The 15,170-nt window shown below is 35.4% G+C and overlaps 1 protein-coding gene across 8 annotated transcripts in view; it reads right to left on the bottom strand.

Annotated features, from left to right (window-relative positions):
• The window catches only part of TCF12 (transcription factor 12), a 366,706-nt gene that overhangs the window by 193,197 nt on the left and 158,339 nt on the right, over positions 1-15,170 (bottom strand). Inside the window, exon 2 of one of the 8 annotated variants that reach the window (XM_039230618.1) lies at positions 9,008-9,069. The exons of the other annotated variants lie outside the window; for them this stretch is intronic. Coding sequence (XP_039086549.1) covers positions 9,008-9,055 — 48 coding nt within the window. The 5' untranslated portion in view covers positions 9,056-9,069. The remainder of the gene's footprint in view (positions 1-9,007; positions 9,070-15,170) is intronic. 8 annotated transcript variants of the gene reach the window in all.

The raw sequence follows: 15,170 nt of genomic DNA, 5'->3' as shown, positions 1-15,170 counted from the left end.
CTGTTCCTCTGCCCCTCCCCTGCTGGTGATCTCTCCCAAAATTAACTAACACTTAAAAAAGAATACTGACTAATATACATAATTAAAAGCAAAAATAACAGGATAGTTACTTCTTTAAAGGTAAAATTGTACTGTGATTGAGACATGCAGTCCAAACTGATACTGTTTTACTGTATTTCAAACACAAAAATGTAGTATTTGTTAACTATATTTGCATATAATACAAACTTTTCAGATACTTAGAAAAACAGACCAGAATTCCTTTGATAATCAACAGTAGTTCACAGTATTACCAGTCTTTTTACCAGCTTTCTGCTTTGATTTCTTTTGTTTTCAGTGTATACTATCAATCTCTAACCTAGATGCCATCAGGTGTGTTTATCAACACTTCTGTGAGGGCCATCTTCTTTTGTCTTTCTTGCTCTTGATGACTTCCTTCTCATCTTCCTCTTCCTTATAGCCTATCCCTTTTTTTAATTAAAAATAATTTTAACATTTTTATTTATTGTTGAGAGACAGAGAGACAGAGGATGAGCAGGCGAGGGGCAGAGAGTGGGGTAGACACAGAATCTGAAGGAGGCTCCAGGCTCTGAGCTGTCAGCACAGAGCCCAATGTGGGGCTTGAACTCAGACCATGAGATCGTGACCTGAGCCCAAGTCAAACGCTTAATTGACTGTGCCACCCAGGTGTCCCTAGCCTATCCTTTTACCTGTGTTTCGTATCATTTTAATCTAGTGACTTACAAAATTAAAGATATTAAACTGTGCATATGAAAGTATGACAATACATATGCATACCTATTGTATTTCTGCCAATAATTTATCAAGCACTATGCTAGCTGCTTGGATACAAGAATGAAGAAGAGGCTTTGATGTTAAGGAGTTCATAGTTCAGAAAAGACAAACAATATCTAAAGATATTTTAATAAACTGAGTAACTTTTGCATGAGGTCTGGGCCTAAGGTGTGTCACAGTATAGTTTCCAAAGGTTTGATAAGTATTCTTAGACTTATCAACATGTCTAACGGGCAAAATGGCATGACTGATAACATTTTAAATGATGCTTGAGCCAGTGTGCCAACTTTCAAGTTAAACCTCCTGGGTTGACTAAGAACAGAAGATGGTAATATACCAGCACAACTTCAGATGAGAACATCAAACCAGAATGAGCACTCTCAGACAAGCAGAAGAAATAGCAAGACGATTTGCTAAAAATGTCCTAAAGCATAATGAAACCTGAAAATAACGAGAAAACAAATTGTCAACAAACACACCTCTGGTGGCTTCATGATCATCACAGCTAACTTACTGTGTGCCTTCTCTGAGGCACCATTGAGTTAAAGGCTTTCTTACAGTGTATCAATGAATTTAAACTATCTTTATATAGATACTGTATTTTCCCTATCGCAAAAATGAGGAAATTTTGTCTCAGGGAATTTAACTTTCTCAAAGCCAGAGAACGGTAGAGAACTGATTTAAACACGGGAACTATGACAGCATGACTTAATGTTAGTCACTGAATTTTTCATTTCCAGCACCAAGAAATCTGGCAACAAAGTATATACTTAAAAAGGGAATAATTTTCATTAGGCAAGCCATTTTCAAATTCTCAGAATCCCTTTGGTCTTAGGACCTGTTGTATAAAAATATTTTGTCTTAAAAAATATTGAGGGGGCACCTGGGTGGCTCAGCCGATTAAGTGTCTGACTTTGGCTTAGGTCATGATTTCGAAGTTTGTGAGTTTGAGTCTGTGTCAGGCACTGTGCTTGGACCTGCTTCAGATTCTGTGTCTCCCTCTCTCTGTCTGCCCCTCCCTCCTTCCCCCCCTCAAAAATAAACATTAAAAAAATACTGAGAATCCCAAAAAACTTCTGTTTATGTGGAACATTTGAGTGACATTTACCATATTAGAAACTAAACCTGAGAAACTAAATACAGAAGAACTCAGGGCAAAGACATCAGCATATATCAGGTACATTTGGAAACTCCACAGTACAAAGAAAGAGTAAGACTGAAATGACAAAGAATGTTTTAGTAGTATGAAAATAGTTTTAATGTTGTAAACACTCTAAAAAGGTCTCAGGGACACAGAGAGGTCTTTGGAACATACTAAATAAATTGCTGGATTAAATTATTTGTTTTTAAATTAATTATGAACCTGATTACCACTACTTTGTCAGAACTTGGAAGCCCTGGTTTAAGACTATTTAAAATAGAGGCCTCATGGGGTGCCTGGGTGGCTTAGTCATTTAAGCAGCCAACTTAAGCTCAGGTCATGATCTCACAGTTCGTGGGTTTGAGCCCCGCGTTGGGCTCTGTGCTGACAGCCAGCTCAGAGCCTGAAGCCTGTTTCAGATTCTGAACCTCCCTCCCTCTCTGACCCTCCCCTGCTCATGATGTCTCTCTCTCAGAAATTTAAAAAAAAAAAAAAATTAAAAAAATAAAATAGAGGCCACATTTCAAAGGGAAAAAAGATTCAGAGAATTCAAGGGGGCATGCTTAATTTCACACAGCTAGTTGGTGGCAGTTATTTAATCTTATTAAAAAAGAGATTTTTGTCTTCAGATTACAAAGTATCAGTGGCCAAATATTTGGGGACTGTTGGTAGTAAAGAAAGGAACTACAAAATAGCGAATTTGGTATCTAAATTAGAAGGATTTCTTGACTGAGCCAGCTTTCAGTCTTGTGAAGAAAAATCTAATAGTACAGGCTTCATTTCTCCATTTATTCTTAATGTGCTGCTCCTAGGGTATCCACTTATAAAGCAAATCCATGGCCCTTATCAGATCAGGTGAGCTGAAAACTCCATTTCTCCTTCTACTTTCCAGGATAGAGTAACAGAGACCAGATTAATCCTCACACTTGAAACAATCAAAAAACTAAACAGCAGTTCTGAGACATCGGACATGGGCAGTGCAGGATACTGACCCCTGAGAGAGGGGAAACAAAGTGAATCCTGGGACTACAGAGGGGGTAAAAAGAGGGCGATATCTCCACTCAGAACTCTATACCTAGCCAAAAGAGAGAGAGAGAGAGAGAGAGAGAGAGAGAGAGAGAGAGAGAGAGAAAGAAAGAAAGAAAGAAAGAAAGAAAGAAAGAAAAGAAAGAAAGAATATTTCAGACATGTAGGAAATGAAACATTTTATCAGCACCAGACCCTCACAATGAAAAATATTAAAAGTTCTTGAATCATAAGAAAAATAATACCACCTAAAAAATGGACCTACACAAAGGACTACTGCATATTCTTTGCCAATAATGAAATTAATTATCAATAATAAAAATATCACTAGAGAATCCCCAAATATTTCAAAATTAAACAATACACTTGTAAGTAACCCATGAGTCAAAGAAGAAATTAATAGGAAAATTATAAAGTATTTTGAACTTAATGAAATGAAAACACAACATGGCAAAAACTGCAGGATGCAGATAACACCAAAGTCAGAGGAAAATTTATAGCACTAAATAGGTGTTAGAAAAGATAAAAGGCCTTAAATCAATGATCTCATCTTATACCTTAAGAAACTATAAAACAGAGCAAATTAAAGTCAAAATAAAGGTAAGAATAAGAGAAGTCAAACATACTGAAAACAGAAAAACAGAGAAAACCAATGAAACAAAAAACTAGTTCTTTGAGAATATTAAAATAAGCCTCTAGCCATATTCATAAAAAAGAAAAAAAAAGAGGATTCAATCAATTTACCTGAATGAGGAATGAGGTAGGGATTCTAACTACAGATTCTACAAATACTGTGCCAGGTAGACTCTAAGATGGTCTCTGTTTTCTAGTATTGGCATCCCTAAATAAACTATTCCCTAGAAGTCTGAGCTGGCCTAACGATTTGCTTTTAACCAAAACAATGTGGCAAAGTGAGGTGATGTCATATCTATGATTAGGCTCCATAATGTGTCTTCCATCTTGCTAGCAGACCTCCTCCCTTGCTATCTTTAATGAAGTAAGCTGCCATGGTAGAAAAGGCGCAGGTGGCAAGATACCTAAGAAGGCAGTTTCCAGCCAAGAGCCAAGATGGAACTGTCACCTTCAGTACAACAAATCAAAGAAGTGAGTCTGGCAAAACACTTATGAGCTTGGAAGCAGACTGTCCCTCAAAAGATCTTTCAGATGGGACCTCAGTTCTGACCAATATCTTGCTGACAACATTGTAAGGGACTGCAGAAGAGGACCCCGCTAAGCTATACAAAAAGCGTCATGAATAGAAACTGAGACAATAAACGTGTGCTATGTTAATCCACTAATCTGTGGTACTTTGTTAAATATCAAAAACAACTAATACAAATATTTAAAAGATAACAAAGAAATAATATGAACTTTATGCCTATAATTTCAACTTAGATGAAATGGACAAATAGACATACTTCTTTATTTATTTATGAAATTGAAGTTTTAAGTAAAAATACTCTCCAAAAGAAAACTCTAGGTCCACATGTCTTAACTAGCGGATTCTACCAAATATTTAAGAAGAAATAATGCTAATGCTACAGATTCCTGCAAAAGATGTGGTAATACCTCTCCCATTCTTTGATGCCAATATTATCACGTAAACTAATTCTGGCAAAGATAGTAAAAGAAGAAAAAAATCCTACAGATCAGTATTACTCAAATATAAAAATTCTTAGGGTGCCTGGGTGGCTCAGTGGTTAAGCATCAGACTCTTTGTTTCAGCTCAGGTCACGATTTCATGATTCATGGGATTGAGCCCTGCAATGGGCTCTGTGCTTACACGAAGGAGCCTGTTTGAGATTTTCTCTCTCTCTCTGTCCATCCCCTTTTCATTAGCTCTCTCTTTCTCTCAAAATAAATAAACATTTAAAAAGTATATAAAAATTCTTAACATTTTAGCAAACTGAATTCAGTAATATATATAAAGGACAATAAATCATAGCACAGTGCTATTTATTTCAGGAATGCAAAGTTCATTTAAAATTTAAAACAGTAATCACTATAATTCCCAGAATAACACACTAAAAACAATCAGATATTTTCAACAAATGTGGAAAAAACATTGCATATAATTCAAAAATCCATTTTTGATAAATACTCTCAACAAATTTGGAATAGAAGGGAATGTCCTTAATCTAATAAATCACATCAATGAAACTGACAATTAACATCATACTTAATGGTGAAACACTGACTGTTAACCCAACATCAAGGACAAGGTAAATCTATGCACTCTTACTATTTCTATTAAACACTGTACCAGAAATCATAACCAATTCAATAAGAGGAATGAATTCCAGATTGGAAAGGAAAAAGTTACTCTCACTGTTCATGGATGACATACTACCCAAAAAGAAAATCCTCCGGCATGTACAAAAAAGCTACCACAGCTAGTGAGTTTACCAAGGTGCAGGATATAAGATCAATATACAAAAACGTATTGTAGTCCTATGTAAGACCATGAACACCCAGAAGTTGAAATAAAAATATTATAATAGCATCAAAAATTATGAAGGTGGAACTAAATAAAAGATGTGTAAGATGTGTTCACTGAAAACTATAAAATATGACTTAAAGAAATTAACTAGAGAGAGATTCCATATTTATAGATAAGAAACTACATTGTTAAGATATCAATTCTTCTTAAAATGATCTACAAATTCAACACAATCTCAACCATACAATCTCAGAAAAAATTGTAGAAACTGATATACTGGTTTAAAAATTTTCAATTTATATGTAAACTGCCTAGGATTTATAAAGCAATTTGGAAACATAATAACAAGACTGGAGGGCCTACAACCCTACCTGACAGGAGGATTTATTTTAAAGGAATGGTAATTAAAATGGTATGGCATTGGCGTAAAGATTTTGAAAAATCAGTAGAACAAAACAGAGTTTAGAAATTGATTCTCACACACACAGTCAACTGATTTCAACAGAGACATCAAGAGAATTCAATGAGGAAGATAATCTTTTCAACAAATGATGGTTAAAAAAAAAACTGTATAGCTTTATAAAAAAAAAATCTCTTCCAACCCTTACATAACATCTTATACAAAAATGAATTCACAATGGGTGAATGGTTGAATGTACAAAGTTCTAGATGAATGGTTGAATGTACAAGTCATCCAATGTACTATTCTTGACTAACAGTCAAACTTAATTCTTAAGTAATATAGAAGGATTCCAAGGTGGGTAAAAAACTGTGAGAAGTATATTCTATACCTTTCTTAAGGATTTATAACATGCAGTAATTTATTAAAAACTGAGAAATCGAACAACAAAGAACTCTAATTTTAACTCAATAACACAAATATATTGGACTATGGAGTTCTGTATTTATACATTTATTAATATCCTATTAAGCACAGTTTGAGAAACTATGATCTTGTTGAAAATTTTTGCTTTACATATTGTGAACTAATGTCCAGAATAACTAACTCTTTTGATCAAGTATGCTTGTGTAATTGGAGAAGTCTCCAGGCTTAAGTCCTTTGTTCTTTGTATTATAAGACATATTACAATTTTCAACTGATTTGCCCTAGAGGCTTCATAACCAAGTATTGCTTCTGTTTCTGTGCTTCTACTCTCCCCAGGCCATCATTACTATAACTTTTACCACTCAATAGTATTGTGATTTTTTCAAGAGAATGAACATTCCTTTTGCCCAGATAATATGGACTGATCATTTTTGTTTTGCTTAACTAATTCCAGTGACCAGAAAATTGTGGAATCTCAATAAATGCTGCATAAATGAAAGAACTATGGGGAAAAAAAAAAAAAGAATTCCATGTGAACATCCCAGAAAGAAGAGTAAAAGCCCAGGAGAAGACTACAAAATTCCAAATTGGGAAGAAAGATACTAAATAAAAGTGATCTAAGAGAGTAAGATAAGGTTAGTGTGAAATCAAGAATATTTACAGAGCAAGAGCTCAGAAAACTATAAACTCAGTAAGATGTAATGGTATCACCAATGCAGAGAAAGTATTTGGTACAGGACAGTTGATCCCTTCTTGCTAATCACTAAATAACATACATTAAACACCAAGAAGAGGGTCTACTTCATGCAAAAAGTAGCACATTGATTATGATATAAAATCACATTAAAGTAATTATTTTATTTGATAGCATAAAGGATTAATAGTTCAATACAGTGGAGGAAAACTCTAAATTTGTTATTCTTGAAATAAAAATGTTAGTATATGACAAAAGTAGCTAACATTAATTGATCATGCTAGTAAGTCTTCAGCATACATAAGCTCACTGAGGTCTCATTAACCATCCTGTGAGGTAGATATCCTTTCAAACAAATTTGAGGAACTAAAGAATCTACATTCTGTCAAATCTGGGTTGCCCAATGCCCCCCCACCCCCAATAATCTCTAAATAGCAAACGCTGTAATGCAATATACCTTTCCAACAGTTTTAATTTTGTGAACTATTTACTTATAGAACCTCTTGTTGATCAATCTGTCTCTCATTTTGTTCAGGACATACTCCACAAATTCAAAACAGCTGTTTCTCTAAGGACTCTCTGAGACTTGTAAAATTCCTTCATGGTTTACTATCAGAATGGATGTATAGTTTTCATGAGATTAAATGTAAAATGAAGAGAACACTTATAAACTACTTAATAAATTACAGAAATTATGCTTTATAAAACTTCCTGCATTTAATTTTCATATACTTGTTATAAGGCAAATCTCTTTGCAGATGAGAAATATGAGGCTCAAAATTTAAGTATCTTATCTTTTCCAAGGTCAGAGTGGTGAAACCAGGAAGCACACTTAACTAATTTATTCTGTGGCTTATATTGTTTTAAATATAAAATGTAAATAATATTTCTGTAATAAATAATGACAGTACCACCATCTTACAACTTCTAGAGTATCTTTCATTAAAGTCCTGGACAAAAAAAAATAACAACTGTTTTGGGGTCTTTTTTACACTTTGCCAAGTGTGATATGGTAGAAAAGAACAGTAATTTAGAACCATACTGCCTGGTTACTAGCCTTAGATGTTTAATATCTGGTAATTTATCCACCTTCCCTGAACCTCAATCTCCTTACTTCTAAAATGGACAGGATTTTAAATGCCTTCTTGAAAAGCTGAAATAAAGCTTAAAATAAGGAACATGTCAAGGTTTTAAACAATATTCTCACAAATGCTAGTTATGATTATTAGTATTAATAAAAATAGGCTGCAGTGCCTGGCTGGCCGCCTCAGTTGGTGGAGCACACAAATATTGATCTCAGGGTCCGGAGTTCAAGTCCACAGCTGTTGGGTGGACTAAAAAAACCTTTTTAAAAAACAGGCTACATAGATCTAGAAAGGTACTCAGCCTGAATCTATCTTCCATGCTGTTTTTAGGAATAATAAATATGTATCTATGGAAAATAATTTTAAAAACCTGTCAGAAGACCTCAACAATTTTACAAAAAGGGACATAAGAGATATTAAAAGTTTAATGTTTTGACTTTCACTAAAGGCTAAACAATGAGAAGATTAAAAAAAGAGAATTGTAAAGATCAGTCCTGATAAAGATGCTATTTTATAAGCCTGCAAAGTTAAGTGAAACTTACAGTGAGCTAAGAAAGTGACAAAAAGGCTGGTTCCAAAGCTATGTGACAGCATCTGAATGGACACTGTCCCTGGAAGAATGGCTAAACTGAAAAAACAAACAAAAAAACCCAGAAGGTCTGCCTAGCTTAAAATGGAAAAGTAGACAACCTAATAGCTGTGTGATTTCTTCAAAGTATCTGCTAGCAAGAGATTTAAAGGAGCTTATATCATCCTAACCCAATTTCTTTCCCTTATCTAAGAACTAAGATTACAAGTTATAGGCAGGTTTGTATGTTTTGAAAACAAAGAAGAGTAACAAACAACAATTTCCCTCACAGGTTTATTTAAACCTAACTTTAAAATACACCCTTTTCTTACTCATAGCTTTTTTTCACATTCAGAACATTCAGAGGGAGCAGTTACATAACAAAACAGAGATTAATGGGAACATAAGATGCAATATATAGAAAACACTTACTTTAATTCTCTGTCCCTCCTGTCTTGCTTTGCTATTTAACTGCTTCATCTCGTGTTTTGTACCTGAGATCAAGAGGCATAAAATACTATTTCAAAATTTGTGTGTCCTTTCTAATTATTGCATTTGAACTCGCAGAAGCTATAAAACCTATGCCATTTTCCCCTTGAAAAATAAAGACATTAGCAAACGATAAACAATCTAGAGAAAATATCTACTCTAAAGAAGAGAAAGTAACACTAAACTTTTATTACCCATCAATGCTGTCAATGAAGGACAATGAGTAAAAACTTTTTTATTCACCCAACTAAATTTTTCCATTTTTAGAGAAACTATTTATCAAAATCAAACAATCTGGTAGTTGTAGAATACAACCACAGCTAACTTGTCGAAGTCTGAATAAAACACATGGGGGTTTAATTCAGGAGTCGTCATTCTGTGAGTGAATCTATATGATTCTGTATCTTCCTCAGTCACCGAATGTGCCAGTTTTTTTGCCTTTGAGACATCTGTCCACTTTCAATTATTTTGTGATCTTGACCCTATCATACTACTCTACGTCTTATTTCATTGCAAACAAGTCTATGTAATAACATCTTTCCACATCTTCCTATTTCTTGTCACTCTCACTTTGGATCCATTCCTCATACCACAATATACTGATCTTTACAAAACCTGTTACCTCATTCCCTGCATAAAAATTTATTTTTAATTGGCTCTCTACTCCCCAAAGGATAAACTACATCTCCTGAACAGAAAAGTTACCTGCCTTACCACACCATTTTCTTATGAAGCAAGATTATTTATTACTTATTGATTTTTATAATTTCGAAGTTTCTGCCCTTGTGGTCCTGTCATTCCACATTTCCAGAAAGTCACTTTCCTTCTAATCTTATTCATACAAATACTGTCTGTCCTAAAATATTCTACTCAAAAACTTCCCCTTTACTCTTTCCTGATCACCCAAAGTAATCTCTCCATCTCCTGTGATCCCACAAAAATCAATGAAATTAATTTGATAATTAACTATTTGCTGCCTAACTGTAGCTTCTTCCTTAAATGTAGATAGACAACGTTATCATTCTTATTTACAAGGCTGTAAATAAGCTATCCTTATTTACAAGGGTAGCTCTCATGCCACTGTGCTCTACTGGGAGAAGAAAACTACAGGTTCTCTCCACCCCCTAGATATTCCCAAGGCCTCTACTGTCAAATGTAAACAGACTATACATTAGGCTCTCCCAAAATTCCAGCCAGTATAACCCTTCCTAGGGTAAGAATGACCTCTGTGAATTATATATAGATAGCACATGAGGGGAGCTGAGGATCTTATCTTATCTCCAACTTGTTATCCATCAAACCACAGAGTGGCTGTTTGCCAAGCTCATCCACATGAATGAAAAGATATTGAATACCTGCTAAGAAGAGAGCACTAGGCAAAATTAAAGATCTCTTTAGCTGTTATCAGGTGGAAATGGTCCAGGAATAGCTAGACAGATATCATTAAACTCATCCAGACAACCTTATGGACTCATTTTAGTTTCCCTAGAATATGAAAGCCTTAAGTCTCTTTTAGTTGAATTTTTACTTATTTTTCTCCCCTCCACCCCAAAGTACTCAATCTATGGCTTTGAGTATGAGTCTTAGAAAGCTAGAGTAACTCGTTAGAAGGCTGGAGCAACTCTCCAGAAAATATTCATTTTCTACCTCATCCAGTTTATTAGACTGCTGTCCATGTGTATTCCTGACAAATGGTCTGAGAAATGACCACTGTTGGTGCTTTTTTAATAAAATGAACCCTCATCCCCCTACCTCACTGTAACAGGTACAGATGTCAGGATATGTATTAAAATGAAAGACCTCAAAACACACCTACTGTTTACCTCTTAATTAGAAGTCTTAAGTTATTTTGTGCTGAATCATAAATAACCACTGAACCTAGTATTTTAAAGCCAACTCATTACCACATAACTGGTTTTCCCTTTCTCCACAAATAGGCCTAAGTCCGGAACTTCACTAAGGTAGTTATTATTAGTACCCACCTCCCTTCTATCAATGAGAAAAGGAAAAAAGAAAAAAAGTTTGAGCACAGAGAAATAATTTGCCCAGAGTCACATAGCTAGGAAGGAGAAGCACCAGAAATAGAACCCACACAACTTGATTTCAATGTTTAAGCACTGAAATTCTATGCTAGTCAGCCTCACAATATAATATGCTGGCTGGCAAACTTTTTCCTTTTATCCTATCATGTCCCATGTCCTCTTTTGAAATATCAATTACAGATTCTCTTTTCTTTTCACCTTCCTCGTCTCTTTTCCTCTTCATTCAGGATATGGCAAAAAATTTAAGACAGTTCTTCTTTGACTTGGGAAACACTAAGGTAAGGTAGTTAAAAAGCAACTGTATAAAATTTGGTGTATCTGAGTTCTAGACCAGAGTCTGTCATTAATTAGGCAAACTATTTAGCCAAATCTTGTGGCTATTTTTTTTTTTTTAACATTTATTCATTTTTGAGAGACAGAGTGCAAGCTGGGATCGGCCACAGAGAGAGAGAGAGAGAGACAGACAGATAGACAGACAGACAGAATACAAAGCAGGCTCCAGGCTCTGAGCTGTCAGCACAGAGCCCGATGTGGGGCTCAAACTCACGAACTACAAGATCATGACCCAAGCTGAAATCAGACGCCTAACTGACTGAGTCACCCAGGCACCCCTCGTGTGTATTTTGAATCAAGAGCACATATCTCAACCTGGCCAAATCTCAAACTCTTTAGTTTCCTCATCTATGAAATAAAAGGACTAGACATAAATAGCTAGCACACCTTCTAGTTTTGAAATTCTAGGATACTGCAAAAGAGAGAGGAAAGTAAGAGCAACATGGACACAATGTTTCATGTGTCACTCTGCAAACTATATAAAGAGCAGGGAAAACCACGGTAGAAATGTACTAATTAAAAAAAAAGCACTCAAATTGTATGCAATTAAATGTTGCTTCTTTCCCCCCCAAATAACTACCACAATAGATTATAAAATGCACATAATTAAAATGCCAACTACTGGTCACTGCTGGTGCTTATAAATACAATTACTATTAGGGGTTAACTACCACTGATTTCTTATTACTTTTTTTTAAACTTATTTATTAATTTACATCCAAATTAGTTAGCATATAGTGCTATAATGATTTCAGGAGTAGATTCAGTGATTCATCCCCTCTGTATGACAACCAGTGCTCATCCCAACAAGTGTCCTCCTTAATGCTCCCTACCCATTTAGCCCATTCTCTCTCCCACAACCCCTCCAGCAACCCTCAGTTTATTCTCTGTATTTAAGAGTTTCTTATGTTTTGTCCCCCTCCTTGTTTTTATATTATTTTTGCTTCCCTTCCCTTATGTGCCTGTTCTGTATCTTAAAGTCTTCAAATGAGTGAAGTAATATATTTGTCTTTCTCTGCCTAGCTAATTTCGCTTAACATAATACCCTCTAGTTCCATCCATGTAGTAGCAAATGGCAAGATTGCATTCTTTTGGATTGCGGAGTAATACTCCATTGCGTATATATACCACATCTTCTTTATCTATTCATCTGGTGATGGACATCTGGGCTCTTTCCATACTTTGGCTATTGTCAATAGCACTGCTATAAACATTGGGGTGCATGTGTCCCTTCGAAGCAGCACACCTATATCCCCTGGATAAATATCTAGTAGTGCAATTGCTGGGTTGTAGGGTAGTTCTATTTTTAATTTTTTTGAGGAATCGCGATACTGTTTTCCAGAGTGGCTGCACCAGTTTGCATTCCCACCAGCAGTGCAAGAGATGATTTCTTTTATTTTTTTTTTAAATATTTTTATTTATTTCTAGGAGAGAGAGAGAGAGAGAGAGAGAGAGAGAGAGAGAGAGACAGCGACAGCATGAGCAGGGGAGGGTCAGAGAGAGAGGGAGACACAGACTTCAAAATAGGCTCTGAGCTGGCAGTCAGCACAGAGCCCGACGCGGGGCTCGAACCCACGAACCGCGAAATCATGACCTAAGAGAAAGTTGGACGCTCAACCGACTAAGTCACCCAGGCGCCCCATTTCTTTTACTTTATTTTATTTTTATTTTTTTAAAATATTTTTATTTATTTCTAAGAGAGAGAGAGACAGCGTGAGCAGGGGAGGGTCAGAGAGAGAGGGAGACACAGACTCTGAAACAGGCTCCAGGCTCTGAGCTGGCAACACAAGGCCTTACGTGGGGCTCGAACCCATGAACCGCGAGATCATGACCTAAGCGAAAGTCGGACGCTTAACCGACTAAGCCACCCAGGCGCCCCTCTTTTACTTTTTAAACTGAGAAATGAAAAACTCTGTGTAGTAAATGCTGTCAAAAAGAAGACTTCTCCCCTTTCTTTCGAGTCCTGTCTTAACTCTAGGATGCAAACCCCACTGGTACCTCAGTACTCATGCTGGGTAACAGAACTAGCAGGGCAGGAAAAGCAAGATGACATGGCCTCTTGGAATTTCCATCAACTAAAATGATCACAAAACATTTCAGAAATGGAATCTGTACATCAGGAAATATGACCATGAAAATGAACAATGAAATATTAGATATTTGGAGATAATAATGATAACAGTAGCAGCTTTCATTTATTGAATCAATAAATGAAATGAAATACTTCATAGCTATTATTAGGTTTTATCTTTACTCAAACCCTAAAAGGTAGGTGTAAAATTATCATTATTTTAGAGATGAGAAATCTGAGGCTCAAAATGATTTGGTAACTTATCCAAGGTCACAAAGTACAATTCTAAAGAGTCAGTGATCTTAAATGTTTTACTAAGTAGTATCATCAATCAGGACAATAGTTTGTAAGCACAGGAGAGAAGAGGCCTATTACCATTAATACCACCACCGTCAACTTTGAGCTTCACCACCAAAAATCAACTTTGCTTCTTTTCTACTCAATCTCCAAACACAATTAATCTAGTGAATCTAAGAATTCTTTCCCAATCTGATTATATGCAACAAACACTTAGAGAACATCCATTACGTGAAAAGCATTATACTGGATAGAGTAAAACTTTTATGTCTTTCTTTCCCGAAAAAGAAACAGATACCTGAAGGGAAAGTAAATTGGTTTTATGTCTTTTACAAATCTAAAGGAAGTATATTAAGCACGACAAAATCAGCAAATAATTCTTCTTCATTCCACTCAGAATGCAGCATATCTGCAAATGTATTCATTCATTTAAATTTATTTATTACATATAGATTTAGTTAATAAATTCTGATATACATACAATTAAAGTCAACACTTACACAGCAGTCACTATATACCAGACACTAAGCACTTTACATAGATTTATCTCGTTTAATCATAGTTTTATATACATTTAATTCTTATGACAACCTTATAAAAGTAGTTATTATCCCCATTTCATAGATGAGTAAACTGAGGTTCAGTAAATTTAAGTTAACTTGTCCAGAATCATATAGGTAGTATGTGGCAGAACTGGGATTTATATCAGGCACTCTGGCTCCAGAGTCTGTGCTCTTGACCTGCTTTCTAAAGAGGAGGGGGAAAAAATCTGAAACTAGAATAAATTATGTTAGTAAATAACAAACATCATGGTATTCTCTGGCTTTATGCCTGATGCAATGTCAAATATGGAAAGCATTTGTTTGTAGGAAAGGATAAAAACTAAGGGAGGGAGGGAGGGAACAAACTCATTAACTGTACCTCATGCCCAGGTGTAAACTATCTGAGATCTTAATCACTCCTCTGAATCTCTGGTGCCTTAACCTCGATCACCACTTTTTACATATTTCTGAATATAAAAGTGTTATTCACATCATGATGATGTTTTTATCTGTTTAGTTCTGTGTTCTGTTCTGCAGTGGAGAACAGTAGGTCAACAGTGCAGTAACCAGGACTCTAACAAAACTCGAGAGATTTGAAGTACATGCCATAAATGTTCGTAGTTCCTTATGAGTGTCTCAGACATGTGTCCTCTCCACATTTCTGAAGAATATCAACCAGTTTACCTTTCTTCTATAACCACTAATAGGTACAAGCATTTATTTCTGTGTTTACCTAATAAAAATTCTCTATTGAATGATATGCTATGGCAGGTTCTGATAACCAGAAACTGAGCAGATCACCTATATACCATGAGGCTACT

This window comes from Hyaena hyaena, unplaced genomic scaffold (assembly GCF_003009895.1).
Source record: "Hyaena hyaena isolate Hyena2069 unplaced genomic scaffold, ASM300989v1 scaffold_49, whole genome shotgun sequence".
NCBI classification, from domain to species: domain Eukaryota; kingdom Metazoa; phylum Chordata; class Mammalia; order Carnivora; family Hyaenidae; genus Hyaena; species Hyaena hyaena.
This window is presented reverse-complemented; position numbering and strand designations above follow the sequence as displayed.